This window comes from Triticum urartu, chromosome 5 (genome assembly GCF_003073215.2).
Source record: "Triticum urartu cultivar G1812 chromosome 5, Tu2.1, whole genome shotgun sequence".
Classification (NCBI taxonomy): domain Eukaryota; kingdom Viridiplantae; phylum Streptophyta; class Magnoliopsida; order Poales; family Poaceae; genus Triticum; species Triticum urartu.
The window spans coordinates 33139796-33155995 of NC_053026.1; the positions used below are offsets into that span (position 1 = coordinate 33139796).

At 45.5% G+C, this 16200-nt stretch overlaps 3 protein-coding genes, 6 non-coding genes and 2 pseudogenes across 9 annotated transcripts; all 11 read left to right on the plus strand.

Moving 5' to 3' along the window:
- Positions 1-237: 237 nt before the first annotated feature.
- Positions 238-334, plus strand: LOC125511725. The gene has a single exon (XR_007285080.1). It is a non-coding gene; the product is annotated as a small nucleolar RNA SNORD96 family (small nucleolar RNA).
- Positions 335-449: 115 nt separating this feature from the next.
- Positions 450-545, plus strand: LOC125511720 (annotated as a pseudogene).
- Positions 546-1088: 543 nt separating this feature from the next.
- LOC125511791 lies at positions 1089-1172 on the plus strand. Its single transcript, XR_007285117.1, has one exon. It is a non-coding gene; the product is annotated as a small nucleolar RNA R16 (small nucleolar RNA).
- Positions 1173-1324: 152 nt separating this feature from the next.
- On the plus strand, positions 1325-1420 carry LOC125511768 (annotated as a pseudogene).
- A 78-nt stretch (positions 1421-1498) lies between these two features.
- Positions 1499-1644, plus strand: LOC125511893. The gene has a single exon (XR_007285164.1). It is a non-coding gene; the product is annotated as a small nucleolar RNA snoR137 (small nucleolar RNA).
- Positions 1645-1747: 103 nt separating this feature from the next.
- Positions 1748-1846, plus strand: LOC125511757. The gene has a single exon (XR_007285108.1). It is a non-coding gene; the product is annotated as a small nucleolar RNA Z103 (small nucleolar RNA).
- A 194-nt stretch (positions 1847-2040) lies between these two features.
- On the plus strand, positions 2041-2138 carry LOC125511754. Its single transcript, XR_007285105.1, has one exon. It is a non-coding gene; the product is annotated as a small nucleolar RNA Z103 (small nucleolar RNA).
- Positions 2139-2407: 269 nt separating this feature from the next.
- On the plus strand, positions 2408-2485 carry LOC125511714. Its single transcript, XR_007285072.1, has one exon. It is a non-coding gene; the product is annotated as a small nucleolar RNA SNORD36 (small nucleolar RNA).
- Positions 2486-5130: 2645 nt separating this feature from the next.
- On the plus strand, positions 5131-8700 carry LOC125507715 (ureide permease 1-like). Its single transcript, XM_048672204.1, has 7 exons — positions 5131-5326; positions 5897-6198; positions 6326-6464; positions 6804-6972; positions 7118-7268; positions 7399-7773; positions 8049-8700. Exons 2-7 carry the CDS (start codon positions 5962-5964, stop codon positions 8205-8207), a joined length of 1230 nt encoding a protein of 409 aa, XP_048528161.1. The 5' UTR covers positions 5131-5326; positions 5897-5961; the 3' UTR covers positions 8208-8700.
- A 2092-nt stretch (positions 8701-10792) lies between these two features.
- Positions 10793-13152, plus strand: LOC125507716 (pentatricopeptide repeat-containing protein At1g09900-like). The gene has a single exon (XM_048672206.1). It carries the CDS (start codon positions 10977-10979, stop codon positions 13125-13127), a length of 2151 nt encoding a protein of 716 aa, XP_048528163.1. The 5' UTR covers positions 10793-10976; the 3' UTR covers positions 13128-13152.
- A 197-nt stretch (positions 13153-13349) lies between these two features.
- LOC125507717 (protein DETOXIFICATION 41-like) lies at positions 13350-15977 on the plus strand. The gene is made up of 8 exons (XM_048672207.1): positions 13350-13776; positions 13867-14411; positions 14492-14578; positions 14692-14748; positions 14823-15061; positions 15147-15265; positions 15368-15454; positions 15563-15977. The coding sequence occupies exons 1-8, from the start codon at positions 13480-13482 to the stop codon at positions 15635-15637; spliced, it is 1506 nt and encodes a 501-aa protein (XP_048528164.1). The 5' UTR covers positions 13350-13479; the 3' UTR covers positions 15638-15977.
- The last annotated feature ends 223 nt before the right edge of the window (positions 15978-16200 follow it).

Consider the following 16200-nt stretch of genomic DNA (forward strand, 5'->3'; position numbering starts at 1 on the left):
GCAACGCGAAAATGTTGTGTTTATTATATCAAATCGTGTTGTGTTACCTGTCTTCTGGCACATTTATTAACACAAGAATATAAGAATATGCCCATATTTTGCCTAGTCTATGATTTTATTTTTGTTTTTTAATACTTCCAAAATTCTTTAGATATGTAGTCTGATATTCTGTTTGTTCTTGATTCTGTTATTTACCATGTATATTTTCTTTTGTGTATCATCGAGTAAAATATGGCTGGACAGTGATGAAATACACAAACAAAACACACCATCTTTCGGGACTGATTGGTGCACTCTGTGTGCCATGCTGTGGAAATGTGTGATTCTGATGTCCACCTACCATATTTTCTCCAAAATACAACTTTTATGTTCTGTGATTCTGATGTGGTATATGTTCAAATTTTAGAGATTGATATGCCCATTGACGCCTTTCTTGGTATTTTGATTTTGACAACCATGATGAGCCAATTTTACAGTTACAGACCTGTGATGACTCCTGTGGAAATGATCACATGGTCAAAGAACATCTAAGGGACTGAGTTGTCTTTGTATTTTGGATCTTTGCTGTCAGTAGTTTATTTGTTGCTGCATTATTTTTTCGTATGCTTCTCTTCATCATATTTGTGCCTTTTAAACTTATCCATATGGTTCTTGGACAATGAGAAAATGTTAGGCAGAAAGCAAATGTTCCTCTCGCTATCCAGTGTGGAATTTCTTGTGATGTGATTGGACGTTGCTATCTCTTTTGATGAATTTGATTGGACTTTGTATCGTTTTCCAATTCGAACAACCTGAACAGATATAAATTAGAATGACAATCATACAAGCGTTTGACAAAAGCACCCTATCCAGAGAATGGACTACGTGGTGGTGGAGGAAGGTCCAAAGGAAAGAGATGGTTTACTTACCACCATTTGTTGTTGCTCTAGAGTCAAATGGTCTAATCAAAATATCCCGTTGCAGATGTTTTTCTTAAAAAAATTGAGCCGTACTGCTGGCAACTGATGATTAGATAGCATTAATGTGCTCTATTTGTCTGTCTCTTCTTTTATCCCCTTGAATTTATTTATCTTCCTGTGCAAACCAAGGGTGGCAAATGATGTGAAATATGCTATGCTATACACTGAATCTTTGATATGTTTACAAAACTCCGCTTATTATCTGACGCCACCCATGAGTTTGAACTTTCAACCCAGTTTTTGAAGAGCTTAGCTGCGTAATTTTTGTACAATGCCATGACGCTGGTAGTATCGTGTTTTCTTGATGCTTTATTATGAATGTTCCTCCGGGTTTGATGGTTTTCTCATTGATCTGATGTTTAAAATTGTCCAATGATGATCAAACTAAATACTTTTGTTCTTCTGATGTGCCATCTGATGGCTCGGTGCCGAAGCAATTTGGAGACCTGAACTGCGGATATATTTGATCATATTGTTCATCCCCCAGAACTGGATTTTGTGCTTTTTATGCTTGATTACTGAACAAAAGTTTTATGTTTGTTGCTTCACAACTGGAAGAATGGCCTGTTGTTAACAGTTTGGTCATCCTGTAGAGAGAAGCATAGATGAACGAAAACACCAGCCAGCATTAAACAACACGGTGCTTTATCAAACTGCGTCGTGTTACCTGTCTTCTGGCACATTTTGTAACATTAGAAAATGTCCAAATTTCCGGTGATGTTTTATTTCCGAGCTTCTTATAGTTTGGGTGGATATGCTATGTCTAAACATTGGCTTCCAACATTTAGATGGAAGTGAGGATCCTTTCCCCAGCTGATCGACTATGATTATATTGTGCGCAAATGTAATCCTTTATCAGAGGATTCCAAGCCATAAATCTGATCCATCTCACCGAACATTCTCTAGCCCTCTTTTTCTGTTGTATTTTTCCTTTGTTTATCTGTTCTGATTTGTAAACTTAATGGTAGTGAGGATTCCCTGAATGGTGGATTACACTATGCGCAACTGTAATCCCATAGGATCCATCTTTGTTTATGTTTGCCACCCTGTTTTTTTTCGTTTATCGGAAATTGAATATTGAATGGATGTGAGGATCCTTTCCCCAAATGATCGACTATGATTATACTGTGCGCACATGTAATCCTCATTAGAGGGTTCCAAGCCAGAAATCTGATCCATAAATTTCTGCTTACATGGTCCTATTTGTGTATTTTGCTTTTGTGTTATTTTGTGCAATATGTTTTGAGGGTTAGTCGTTCAACATCTGATTTTACTTAGAATGGAGATGTTTCTAGCAAATGAGGACTCTTCTGCTTATTCTCACACACTTGATGTTTCAAAATTCCGCTTTTTAAAATTGAAGCTCAGCCTGTCAGAAATCCATAGCCCACTGAATCTTAGTAGTGACTAGTGACTCTTCCTCTTGTGTGATGTTTTTTGATGGGCTGGTCAAATGGTGCTAAAACAAGATATTCCTGGGATTTTCTTTGAGGAATACAAAATCGAGCTTTTTAAAACTGATGGTTGGCCTGTGAGCCTGTCTAATGTTTTCTTTCTTCTATACACTTGTCCCTTCTAGTAGCCAATGCTAGAGATGTATTCTAAGTTTAGTCCTCGTGGTTATTCTGATTCATATGACGTTTTGAAATCGAGCTTTTTATAATAGATGAACCGACCAGTATCAAACTTTATTTACCTTGCAGTATTGGCTGCTGATATATGTTGATACGTGCTCAGCTGAAGATCTTCCTCCCCAAGCTGACACTGCTGCCTCGTCTTCCCCAGCACTGAAAGAGGTTCAGTTGAAGGTTCTTGCCTTCTGTTAGCTATTGCAGCAGATTTGTGAGTTGTAGAGAAATTGAGGCACCGTCATTTACCATAGGTTTTAACTTGTAAGTTCATATCCCCCCTGCAGAGTGTTAAAAAACATGTAAATTTAAATACTAGTTTTGAATTCAGTTTGTTCAGTGAAAGATCAATGTATTTCGTGTGCATTGGCCATCTTGCAATGCTGGCATTTTGCTGTGGGATCTTTGTCTGGTGATTGATCAGGGTACAACACTTAGATTATCATGTTGTTGTGCAGAGGAAACAGAGTAAAGAAAATCCAAGTTTTGCATGGTTTGATGTTGCTTCAAATTTGGGCTGGTACAAATCTTTCCTCACAGAGAAACAAAGAGCATTCATGCATGCATCTTACTCCACCCCAAATCCCAAAACGACGCACGTTTAGTCAGGGCAACCTTGCTGAGAATGCTTTCCAGGATAGACTCAGGATCTGCCGTGTCTTCTAATTTCTCTGTTTCTCTCTGGATATTGGGTGAATCTACATGTCAAGCAAAGATTACAGATTGATAGTAAATGGATCAAATTTGTGATTAAATGTGTCAAACACCTAGATCTACTAGATTGTTACAAATCATTCTGCACAGAGAAACAATTCATGCATGCATCTTGCTACACCCCAAATCCCGTCAGATATTACACTTCTGCTGGGTTTGGAACAACTCTCAGGTGTACACTTCTGTAACTGCGTACCGCTCCCAACTCATTGGTTCTGTCGCCCTCTTCAGATTTGACAAGCCTAGGTCGAGCTTGGCGGTGCGTGGAATTCCCCAAAATGGCGCCTGCAACCTCTGTGACCAATGCCCTCGCGCTATCTCTGTCTGGCTACTTGTTGCAGATTGGTCTGATAATCCAGCTGCACTTACCACTCACGCACAAGAGGCTATCTCTATCAGAGAGTGGTGGAATGAGATGAACGCACTTGCATAATGGACAGAAAGGTTGTTGCTGCACAAATCTACGCCTACGCAGCCAACTCTAGCTGATCCCTTAAAAATAGAGAAGGAAAACAGACAGAGTAAACTTTAATGAACTATATTTACTCCGCTAAATTTTGTCGGTTCTAGCCGATCTCCTATATTTAACAGAGTAAAAATCAAATTTAAAATATAAATGAACAAAGATTCGATAAACCGCCGAAGCATAGTCTAATTTGACACATAATTTACATCTTAAACCACCGAAGCATAGTCTCAAACCTCAATCTTCGGACTTGTAGAGGGCGAGCTACTCCACCCGCGAAATCCCACCACCCACGGGGTCCGGCCCTGTGCCATCGTCGCCACAGTCAGGGAAGATCCTCGTCGGCGCCGCCGTCCTCCTTGCCGCTTGAGACGTCGATGACCACCCCCCCTCCCCCTTCCGTTGCGCGTTCCCTGAAGATCTTGTGCTCCACCTCCACGAGCTCGGGTACTGGCGGCGAAGGTCCGCCATGTACTCCTCGTTGACGGTTCTGCCGTGATCCGCTCCCTCGCCTCCCGGTCCTCCCTATCCAGCAACGCACTCACTAGCCCTGGCGGCGGCCCCTTGCCCCACGAGAACTTGAGTCGAGGACGCGCCAGCGGTTCGCTCGTGGCGGCGCGGATCCGCGCTGCGGATGGGTGTCGGGGACCGGCGGCCATGAGATCCGGCCATTGGGGAGGAGGGGGGCGAGGTTGTTGCCGACAGCATGGAGGAGGGAGGAGGAGAGGCAGAGGAGGGTGGTGGTATTTACTCCGCCGACTAGCGGTGGAGTTAATATAGACGCGGATAAGCGATGGAGAAAAAATTATCCTCTATGGGTTTTAGGGGTTCGGCTAGGTCCTGATTAGAGGAGTATAATCAGATTTTTACTCCTCTAACCGGTTATAGGGGATCGGCTAGAGTTGGTCTAAGAAGAGTAAATCGATGTCATGGATGCGTGCAATAAATTAGGAGCAATTAATTCAAGAGATCAAATGCAATTGATGTCGCTTGAATTTGGGCCGTTGGATTTGGTGACAGACCACGAAAGTCAAATGGACTCTTCGATACGATTAAATGCATTAGATCGTAGGGCGATGGTTGTCTTGTGCACACTAAATTTAATGGCTTAATAGAATTACAACCGGCGCTTTTATAAGCAACAATAAGTATAAATGTAAATGTAAATAAATAATACAGAAATATACTATTTATTAACATAAATTGAGTGGGGGGGATGACAGCCGTGAGATTGAAATTGGATGGCTGATACTGGGGGGATGACAGCCGTGAGATTGAACTTGGATGGCTGATATCGCTGCTACCAAGGTGAGTGCAGAGGACATGGAGATAGCGTGGCGCCGCCGCCACCGTCGCCCTCCCTCGCAAACTTGGCAACAGGGAGAATCACAGACAAACCGTAATCGCCAAGGAAGACAACCGCCACCGGTCTCAACATATATATAGGGATAGGGCATACATACATAGCAACGCAGGTCCGCAGGCAGGGAAGCAACATACGGAGTAGCACACAACTTCTTCAGGATCTTCGTCTTCTCCATCTCCGGCGGCGGCGGCGGGTACGTATCTCTTCCTACTTACCCCGCTCCTCTCCTTGTACTCACATATGCATATGCTCTCCGATAAATCCGCTGAGGAACACATGGACTGGCTGGTATTCTGGGCGAGCAGAGAGAGCATGCCAAACTCGTGCACACCGAGTTGGACTTCGAGTGAATCTGATGATATTCAGTTTGGGTTTAGAAAAAAAAAACCGAATCACTTTCATGGTGATTAATCTGATGGACATGTAGTAATCTATTGTGTTTTGCTTTGTTATGACATTTTTACTCCCTGTAGCGAGTGCTCCAAATCATTCAGTTTCTTGCAAACTTTGCAGGGATGAAGAAATCAGTGTGTTCAAATTTGTTTTTTTTTTACGAAAAGAAATCAGTGTGTTCATTTATTTATTTCGGTGTTTTTGCGAAAACAATCAGTGTGCTCATTGAATATCCAGAATTAATTCCAGATTCGCAACTTGAAAAATCAAATCTCAATCGATGATGAAGAAATAAGTGTGTTCATTGATCATGCTTCATGCATGTGTATCCAGAATAAATTCCAACCTCTCAACTGATTGATGCCTGCAGGTGGTTGAAGGCAGCCCCCCTTCTGAACCGAATCGCGTGCTCTCCATCAAAAAAGGCTTCTCAAGATGTTCATCGTAGAAGACAAGGGCAGTGCCATTGCTCTCATGTGTGCCGCCCTCCTCTTCTTGGGCACATGGCCAGCATTGCTCACCCTCTTGGAGCGCAGGGGGCGGCTGCCGCAGCACACGTACCTCGATTACTCGATCACCAACCTCCTCGCCGCGGTCCTCATTGCGCTCACCTTGGGCCAGCTTGGGGAGACCAAGCAAGACATGCCCAATTTCTTCACCCAGCTCAGTCAGGTTAGCTTAGCTTTCATTTATTTCCAGGAAATAAATAATCATTCATTTATTTATTTATGCAACAACTTCCTGATGATACAGATAATTTTTCATTCGGTTTGCTGACTCTGAATGTTTTTTTATGAAGGATAACTGGCCTTCGGTGCTGTTTGCAATGGCAGGGGGCCTTGTGCTCAGTATTGGGAACCTTTCTACACAATATGCTTGGGCATATGTGGGTCTCTCGGTTACTGAGGTTATCTGCGCAAGCATGGTTGTTGTAATAGGTAAGTTTGTAAACATTCTTATTGTTTTTTCTGCTTATGTTTCTGATGATACACGTGACGTTAGCACTAGTTGGTTTAAGTTAGTCTTTTGCGCAATAACACTGGTTATCTGACAGTTCAATGGTAGGCAGGTCATTTAATTAAAAACAGCTCAAGATATGAACAGATTTGAAGATACGAGTATGGCTGATATCTGAAAAAGAACATTTCCGGTTAACTAAGCCGATGCACAAAATTACCTGTTGGCTCTGCTATTATCCTGTGTCCTCTTTTAACGGGTGTACGGCTGATATCTGAAAAAAGAATTCCACACATTTTTAACGGGTGTTGTATTTTCAGGCACAACACTGAATTATTTCCTGGACAACCGCATCAACAGGGCAGATATTCTTTTCACTGGAGTGGCTTGCTTCCTTGTTGCAGTCATCCTTGGGACTGCTGTACACGCTTCCAATGCAGCTGATAATGAAGAGAAACTAAGTGAATCCAAAAATGGCTACAACCTTGGGTAACATCTCACTTTCTTGCACATTTTTTCCGTCAGACCGAGTCAAATTATATCAGCTACATGCATTAGGCGTCAATATTTGGTAAACCATTTTACGTCTTTATGGTTGCTTCTCTGACCATTATTATAATGTCTAATTCAACAGGACAAATGGAGGTATGGAGCCAAGCAAACAAGGTATACATGATGCACTAGAGGTGGACATAGAGAATGGAGCTTGTGCAGAAGAGGTCACCAGAGCTGAAGCAGGAACTGCAGAGTACCTGATTGAGCTCGAAGGCCGGCGTTCGGTTAAGGTAAAATCGTACTAATTCTGTCACAAGTCATTTTATTTCAGAGAGCAAAAAAAATCAGATAGTATTGGATGGATTTTTGCAACACCAATGAAGTGAACTGATCTAATCAAACTTGTTCATCATTTTCCAGGTGTTTGGATCGAGCACCCTCAAGGGGCTTGGGCTGGTTTTCTTTGCCGGGGTGTGCCTCTCACTCTTCTCCCCGGCACTCAACCTCGCCACCAATGACCAGTGGCACACCCTGAAAGGCGGCGTCCCGCATCTGGTTGTGTACACCGCCTTCTTCTACTTCTCCATGTCGTGTTTTGTCATCGGTGTCGGGCTCAACATCTTGTTCCTCTACCGCCCGATGGCCGGCGTGCCAAAGTCGTCCTTCAAGGCCTATCTGAGTGACTGGGAAGGCAGGCAATGGGCTCTCCTCGCCGGCTTGCTTTGTGGTTTCGGCAATGGCTTCCAGTTCATGGGTGGTCAGGCTGCTGGTTATGCTGCTGCTGATGCTGTTGAGGTCTGTTTGCTCAATCAATCTCTGCTCCTTCTTTCTTATATGCATGCTCGCATCCAGCACAGTAAAAAAAAAGCATGTTTGCATTCTGTGTGATTCAATCAAGATGTTAAAATAATATTGGATCTCTAAAGAGTATCTTATCTGTGGTAGATATAATTTTTAACTTTTAAATAAGATGTTAGCAACTTTCAAGAAGGATATTCAGAGAGAAGAGGACACTTGTCTGCACCTATGAATATGAATCTAACTGTTTCTGCATTGCTGTTCAACATCAGGCATTGCCACTTGTGAGCACATTCTGGGGCATCGTGCTTTTCGGGGAGTACCGCAAGTCGTCGAAGAAAACGTACACTCTCCTCGTGTTGATGCTGCTCATGTTCGTCGCGGCTGTAGCAACGCTCATGGCTTCAGCAGGTCGCAGGGCCACAAAGTGATCATTCTGGGGCATCTTGCTATTCCGGATCATGGAATAGCGAAAGTTCGCTCTGCTCGTCGAGTTCATGCTGCTAATGTTGGCCGCCGGCTGTGGGCCTGTGGTCAAAGCCGGACAAAGTGATCGGCTGTCCCATACTTTCATCTCTTCTTCTAGTTTGGGACTCCTCCTGCCACAAGGCATAGGAATGATTGGATGAAGTAAGAATGGAAGGCAAGTGACATTGATCCAACTGGGAAGCAGGCCATGCCATGACAAAGTAGATTTTATTCCTGATGTTTTGATCTGAATGGAGTCGTTAGATGTAGCCGTACATAATCTGAAACAAGAGATCTTGTAGTTGAAAGAGAGTTTGTAGGAATTTCGGAGGATCGGAATCATAGAAAATACTTTCTGGAATCCATTTTGTATTGCAAAATTCCAATGAGTCCAACTTGATGGAAACTCTTGTATCAAATGTTTTGTCTTTTCAGTTATTATATAAGATTTCGTCCTCTTCACATCAAGCAAGATGAAATCATTTTGAGTGAAAAAAATTCTCCAGGGAAAATGGTTGTGATTGAAAGTCTTGTTAATAAGGGTAATGCAATGAAATATACTCCCTCCGTCCAAAAATTTTTATTTTAGATTTGTCTAGATATGGATGTATCTAATACTAAAACGTGACTTGATACATCCGTATTCAGACAAATCTAAGACAAGAATTTTTGGAACGGAGGGAGTGGTTTATTTGCAGCAAATACAAATGCTCAGAAAAATACGCCTCCATCATCTAGCGATAATGTTGTGTAGAAAACCCTAATCTAACTTTACCTATTTCACGGGGGCCCCTATGTCGTTGAACTTTTGTCTTAACCAGACCAATCAACCTGTGGTTGCACCTACATGCTCTAGTTCTATTATGAGTGCTTCCAATTTGTCACAACACCCTTTAGTCTTCTATTGAATTATGATTGGGCGCCCACACCACAAGGTGCACCCTAGCTAGTACACATGTTGCTCATATGCTATCACCAAGCATCTTTATCTACCTCGGACCCAATTTTAGCCAAATTAAGGGGGGATTTGCATAAGATGTTTGAAGAAATTTCGAAAACAAGCTAAAAGTAAGGAGCCATGTGTAAAAAAGCTTCATGTTGAACGCTTCAATGCAGTTTTGTACCTTCAAGGTTATAAAGTTCCTGATTTTACTGAATTTAGTGGTAATGGTATGAAAATAACTTGGAAACACATTAGTCAAGCACAGTTGGGTGCAACAGGTTTCATTAATGAATAGAAAGTACATTTATTTTCTATATCTTTAACTAGCATCACATTTTCATGGTTTGTTGTTTACCCATGGCTCTATTTACCTATGGTCGCAACTACAAGAAAAAAAATTCATGATCACCTTTATAGTGACGCTAATGCGCTTAAATTGTCACATCTTACATCAATTAATCGGAATACATGATGAATCGGTCACCGATCACAAAACAACTTCCGTTTGGTTATTAATTTGAAATGTTTGGTTATTAACTTAAACTCTTTGATCAATCTTTGGCTGGCAAAGCGAAAGCTTGGGTATTAATTTAATATGTAGGTATATACCTTTCATGCTTGGAAAAAAGTTATCTAGGCTATCTAGTGTAGAAATCCTATGGAGCCACATGTATGATATGTGAGACAAAAACTAGGTGAAGTCTTATCAAAGCCTACAAAGGTACCATACTTTATGCTTTACTAGATAATTATCCTCAACATAATTTACTACCTTGGTTTGAATTACACATCTTCTATGGAGGACTAGATGATCAATCTAAGCAATGTAGATTTTAAATTCGGAGAAGCCTTTAGGAATATATTGTTGCCCCACGCACTAATTGTGTTGGCCTCATGCGCAACTATTTCATTGGACTCCTTGCACAAACCAAAACCATGAACCGTCTCTGAACCCCAACACCACAGAGGTAGTCGTCGGAGAGAGAGGAAAAGTACCTCCTTCATCATCATAGTCGGGAGGGCATCATCGTTGTCAGAGCTTTGTGAGACAAGGTCTGCCGCACGCGCCAACACACATAAACTACCTATATGCTTTTAACAGTTATCATCTCCGCACTTGGCTACCCAACATTTACCGTAGGCACGAAACTGGTACACTAGTGGTATGTTCTTCCCGGTCCTCTCGTACTAGGGAAAGGTCATGTTAGTCAGGCGTCATCCTCGTGCCATCCAGACCTCATAACCAGCGCCGCCCATCGACAAAATCGAGAATGACCAGTCATGCCGTCCTTGCGCCTCTTTCCATGCCTCATGCTAACTATCTTATTCCACGAGCCATCACCACCACCATGAGCAGCAACCATCGGACATCCACGAACACAAAACACACTGCTCCTCAACCACGATTATGAAGGCAATACATATGAAGACTCTAAGTTTACGCACCATCTCGACAGATTTGCTTCATAAGCATTTGGAGGCTGTTAATATGATGATTTTGCTAGAGTTGCTCTTAAAAGACAGCGCGAGATGAGGGTGAAGCCAGACGAAAGAGTTGAAGATGGAGAAGCCTGGTATTGCAAAATCGTACTACTACTGGACACCGTAGCAAAAAGGCTATGTGGGCTACCCTGACGCTGTGACCCCACACAGCTTGCTCCGGCCCATCCATCGTCGGCCAGTGACCTGCCGCCCGCCGCCGCCCGCCGGCGGCACCATCCGGCGGGCCATTGCCAATCGCCTTCCTAACCACCAAACCCATTTCCTCCCGCGCACGCGAGCGGCCGCCATGGCCGGGCATCTAGCCAAAAACCCATTTCTCCTCCTCCTCAAACCTCGCCGCCTGTGCACCACCGCCGCATCCTCCTCGGCCGCCGCGGGAGAACTCGCCCCCGCGCCCGTCGTCAAGGAGATACCCCACGATGATGACCTCGCGGAGGAGTCGCGCAGCCGCCTCGTGCGCGACACCTGCAAGCTGCTCGAGCTCCGCGGCTCGTGGACCCCGAAGCTGGAGGCGCAGCTCCGGCACCTGCTCCGGGTGCTCTCCCCGCCGCAGGTCCGCGCCGTGCTCCGCGCCCAGGCGCAGACGGACGCCCGCGCCGCGTTCGAGTTCTTCCGCTGGGCCGACCGCCAGTGGCGCTACCGGCACGCCCCGGAGGTGTTCGACGAAATGCTGAGCCTCCTCAGCCGCACCAGGCTCCACGACCCCGCCCGGCGCGTCATGCGCCTCATGATTCGTCGCCGCATGAGGCGCGGGACGCAGCAGTTCGCGCACCTCATGCTCTCGTACAGCCGTGCGGGGAAGCTCCGCTCTGCCATGCGCGTGCTCCAACTCATGCAGAAGGACGGGTGTGCGCCTGACATATTGATATGCAATGTGGCGGTGAATGCGCTTGTCTTTGCCGGGCGCATTGACAAGGCGCTTGAGTTTAGCGACCGGATGCGACGTGTTGGGGTCGAGCCGGATGTAGTCACATACAATTGCCTTATCAAGGGGTTATGTAGCGTGCGGAGGGTTGTTGAGGCACTAGAGATGATTGATGTGATGCTGCAAAATGGGTGCCCACCTGATAAGATTACCTATTATACAGTGATGGGCTTCTTGTGCAAGGAGAAGAGGGTGGCAGAGGTGCGGGGTTTGCTTGGGAGGATGATGAATGATGCGGGTCTATTTCCAGATCAGGTCACGTATAACATGCTCATCCATGTGCTTGCAAAGCATGGGCATGCAGATGAGGCGTTGGAATTCTTGAGGGAGTCAGAGGGGAAAAGGTTCCGTGTCGATGAGGTTGGATATAGTGCAGTTGTGCACTCTTTCTGCTTGAATGGGAGGATGGCCGAGGCAAAGGGGGTTGTAGGTGAGATGATCTCAAAAGAATGTCACCCTGACGTTGTGACATATAGCGCAGTTGTTGATGGGTTCTGCCGGATCGGGGAAATTGATCAAGCAAGAAAGATGATGAAGCATATGTATAAGAATGGCTGCAAGCCAAACATAGTCACACATACTGCACTGTTAAATGGTCTCTGCAAAGCTGGGAAAACTTCAGAGGCTTGGGAATTGCTAAACAACAGTGGAGAGGAGTGGTGGACTCCAAGTGATATCACATACAGTGTTGTGATGCATGGGTTTAGAAGAGAAGGGAAACTAAAGGAATCATGTGATGTCGTTGCCCAGATGTTGCAGAAGGGTTTCTTTCCCACTACTGTGGAGATTAACTTACTGATCCATGCGTTATGTAAGGAAGGAAAGCCGGCAGAGGCCAAAGACTTCATGGAGCAGTGCCAAAGCAAAGGTTGTACCATTAATGTTATTAACTTCACTACTGTAATTCATGGATTTTCTCGGCAGGGGGATTTGGAATCAGCGCTGTCTTTGTTGGATGACTTGTATCTCAGTAACAGGCATCCAGATGTTGTAACTTATACTGTTGTTGTCAATGCTTTGGGAAAGAAAGGTCGACTGAAAGAAGCGACAGAGCTTGTGAAGAAAATGCTTAATAGAGGAATTGTCCCTACACTCGTTACATACAGGACAGTGATACATAGATACTGTGAGAAGGGTACAGTGGAAGAATTACTCGATCTGCTGGATAAGATGTTAGCGAGACAAGAGCTTAAGAGTGTATACAATCAGGTCATTGAGAAGCTATGTGCATTAGGTAAAATAAATGAAGCTTACAGTCTCCTCAGCAAGGTACTGAGAACTGCCTCACAGAGAGATGCTCAGACATGCCACATTCTGATGGAGAGTTTTCTTAATAGAGGTCTCGCAGTTCAGTCATACAATGTGGCGTGCCAGATGTTTCAGAGAAATTTAATTCCTGATATTAAATTGTGTCGAAAAGTTGACAATCAGCTGACCTTAGAGAAACAACCAGCTGCTGGGAAGCTTATAGTTAAGTTTGTAGAAAGAGGTCTTCTGAAACAAGAAAAGTAAGCTATTGCTGTCTGGCATGTTGATATATCATGCGTTTATTGGCAACTGGCAAGTATGTTTAATATTTGATCTGACATGTTGATGTATCATGTGTTTACATGCTGGAAAGCTTACTCATTTCTTCTGCCTAAAACTGACAGATTTATAGTTTTGGGTTCAGTTGGTAACGTTTCATACGTTGTGCTGCTTAGTTAGCTGCCAGCCAATAGACTAGTAGGTATGGCACCTGAATGTTAGTTAGCTGCCACTCAAAGGGCTACTGAACAGTACACATGTTCGTGCATATATCAGCATCACAAAGGCTTGGTCCATAATGAACTAGACCAAGTGAAGTACTTAAGGGGAGGAGACAATGGAGGGAGATGGCGACACTGTGACGGCACCGTTGCTGGAGTTCATCGATGACCGGTCAGCTGCCTCGGAGGAGCTGCTGCGCCGGGAGCCGGTGCCATTCAACGTGCTGTCGCGGCTGGCATTGTGGGAGGCCGGCAACCTGTGGCGCATCTCATGGGCGTCCATCCTCATCACGCTCTTCAGCTTCACTCTCAGCCTCGTCACACAGATGTTCGTTGGCCACCTTGGTGAGCTGGAGCTTGCCGGGGCCTCCATCACCAACATCGGCATCCAGGGCCTAGCCTATGGCATCATGGTAACTAGCTGCACTCAGTTCTTGCACTATGTAGTATAGTCCTTTGTGCTGCTTAGAAACGACGTCTTCTCACTTGTATGCGGAATGCAGCTCGGCATGTCGACTGCAGTGCAGACGGTGTGCGGCCAGGCCTACGGTGCGAGGAGGTACAGGGCGATGGGCGTTGTTTGCCAGAGAGCGCTCCTACTCCAGTTTGTGACGGCCGTCGCCATCGCTTTCTTCTACTGGTACTCTGGCCCATTCCTGCGGCTCATTGGGCAGGCTGAGGACGTGGCTGTGGCGGGGCAGCTGTATGCTCGTGGGCTGGTGCCGCCGCTGCTCGCGTTTGCACTCTTCTGCCCGATGCAGAGGTTCCTGCAGGCTCAGAACATCGTCAACCCCGTGGCGTACATGGTGCTTGCTGTGCTTGTCTTCCACATCCTCATCTCGTGGCTCGCTGTCTTCGTTCTCAGCTTTGGCCTTCTCGGCGCGGCTCTGACGCTGAGCTTCTCTTGGTGGGTGCTTGTGGCGTTGACATGGGCGTACATCATCTGGAGCCCGGCTTGTAAGGAGACGTGGACCGGGTTGTCCATGCTCGCTTTCAGAGGCCTCTGGGGATATGCCAAGCTCGCCTTTGCGTCGGCTGTTATGCTAGCGTGAGTAAATTTATCAGCCATTGCTAACTGTTTGGTAGGTCTTGCTTGTTTATATCTTGCATCATTGTGTTCTTGCTCAGATTGGAGGTCTGGTACGTGCAAGGATTTGTGCTTCTGACTGGCTTCCTCCCCAACTCGGAGATTGCTCTTGATTCACTCTCTATCTGGTAGGCCACACGATGATTCAGCTCATGTTATAGTTACACACCTTGTTGGAAGTTCTAATGTCTAATCCATATTCACATATAACTTGCGTCGCTATCTCTTTTACTTGTTTCAGCATCAACTACTGGAACTGGGACTTCCAAATCATGCTTGGTTTAAGCTATGCGGCCAGGTCAGTGCAAACGACCGATACCTACCAAGATGTAGACCAATTTCCGCTTGCTGATCAAACGTTTGCACACGCAGTATCCGCGTCGGCAACGAGCTTGGCGCTGGCCATCCAAAGGTCGCGAGGTTGTCGGTCCTGGTGGTCGTCACGGCGAGCATCGCCTTCAGCATTCTCGCCACGATCGTCGTCATGGCCCTCAGGTACCCGCTGAGCACCCTCTACACGAGTAGCACGACGGTGATTGAGGCTGTCATTGCACTGATGCCATTGCTGGCCATCAGCATCTTCTTGAATGGGATCCAGCCAATCCTCTCAGGTACACGCAACACTTGGCAGTAACACAACGTGCCTAGTTTGCACTCAACCGAAGGAACTGAAAATTCGTTCTGAAATATCTGCAGGAGTGGCCGTCGGGAGCGGATGGCAAGTCATAGTTGCCTATGTCAATGTCGGGGCTTACTACATCATCGGTCTGCCAATCGGATGCGTTCTAGGGTTCAAAACAAGCCTGGGAGCAGCTGTAAGTCAATTAGCTTCCCGCGCTAATTTCATAGTCAGTTAACCTCTATCTTGCAACATTTTGCCGGAGGTCTGATGATCATATGTTTGTGGTAATTCTCAGGGGATCTGGTGGGGCTTGATCATAGGGGTCGCAGTGCAGACGGTGGCACTGATCGTCATCACGGCCAGGACCAACTGGGAGAGCGAGGTGAGCTCGCCCTTTTCACATTCACGCATGATCTCGGCTGAAGCTTCTGCTCAGTTTCTGTTTGTCGCGGTGCTCATGGCGACACGGCTATGTCATGTATGCGTGCAGGTGGAGAAGGCGATCCAGCGGCTGCGGCACACCGCCGCAGACGAGGGTGGCATGGTGGTCGACGGCGACGTCTAATGACCGGGCCCATGGATGTGTCTGGGGCTCTGTTTGGTGGCCATTGTTTGCTTTGCTAGGAGCACTCCCCATGAGGAGGGAAGTAGTAGCTGGTGCCGAACTTTATTATCAAGAGGCCATGGTGCCTTTCGGTTTGTGCAATAAGTTGAAGTGAGATGATGGAAAGTTGAAATGCCTTGACTTTTTTTTCGAGGATGAACTTGTACTAGTTAAATGGTAATTAACCTTGGCTGCTGGACTAGAAATGGTTTGATTTCTTGAGCTCTTACGCATTGAATTCATTTTAGAGAAGCTCTTACTATTTGATGACGCCCCCAAATTATTGTGGTCAAGGTGGACCATGCTGGTCAGCGTGAGGTTGCGCCATGGGCCCGTTTGTCAGCCCAGCAAATTATTATGGACACGTACATGATGCCTATTGCTTCTTTGGCCGACTTCAACGGCCTCCCGAGTTAAAAGCTGCTCCCTCCGTTCCGAATTACTTGTCTTGGATTTGTCTAGATACGGATGTATCTAGACTCATTTTGATGCTAGATACTTCCGTATCTAAACAAATCTAAGAC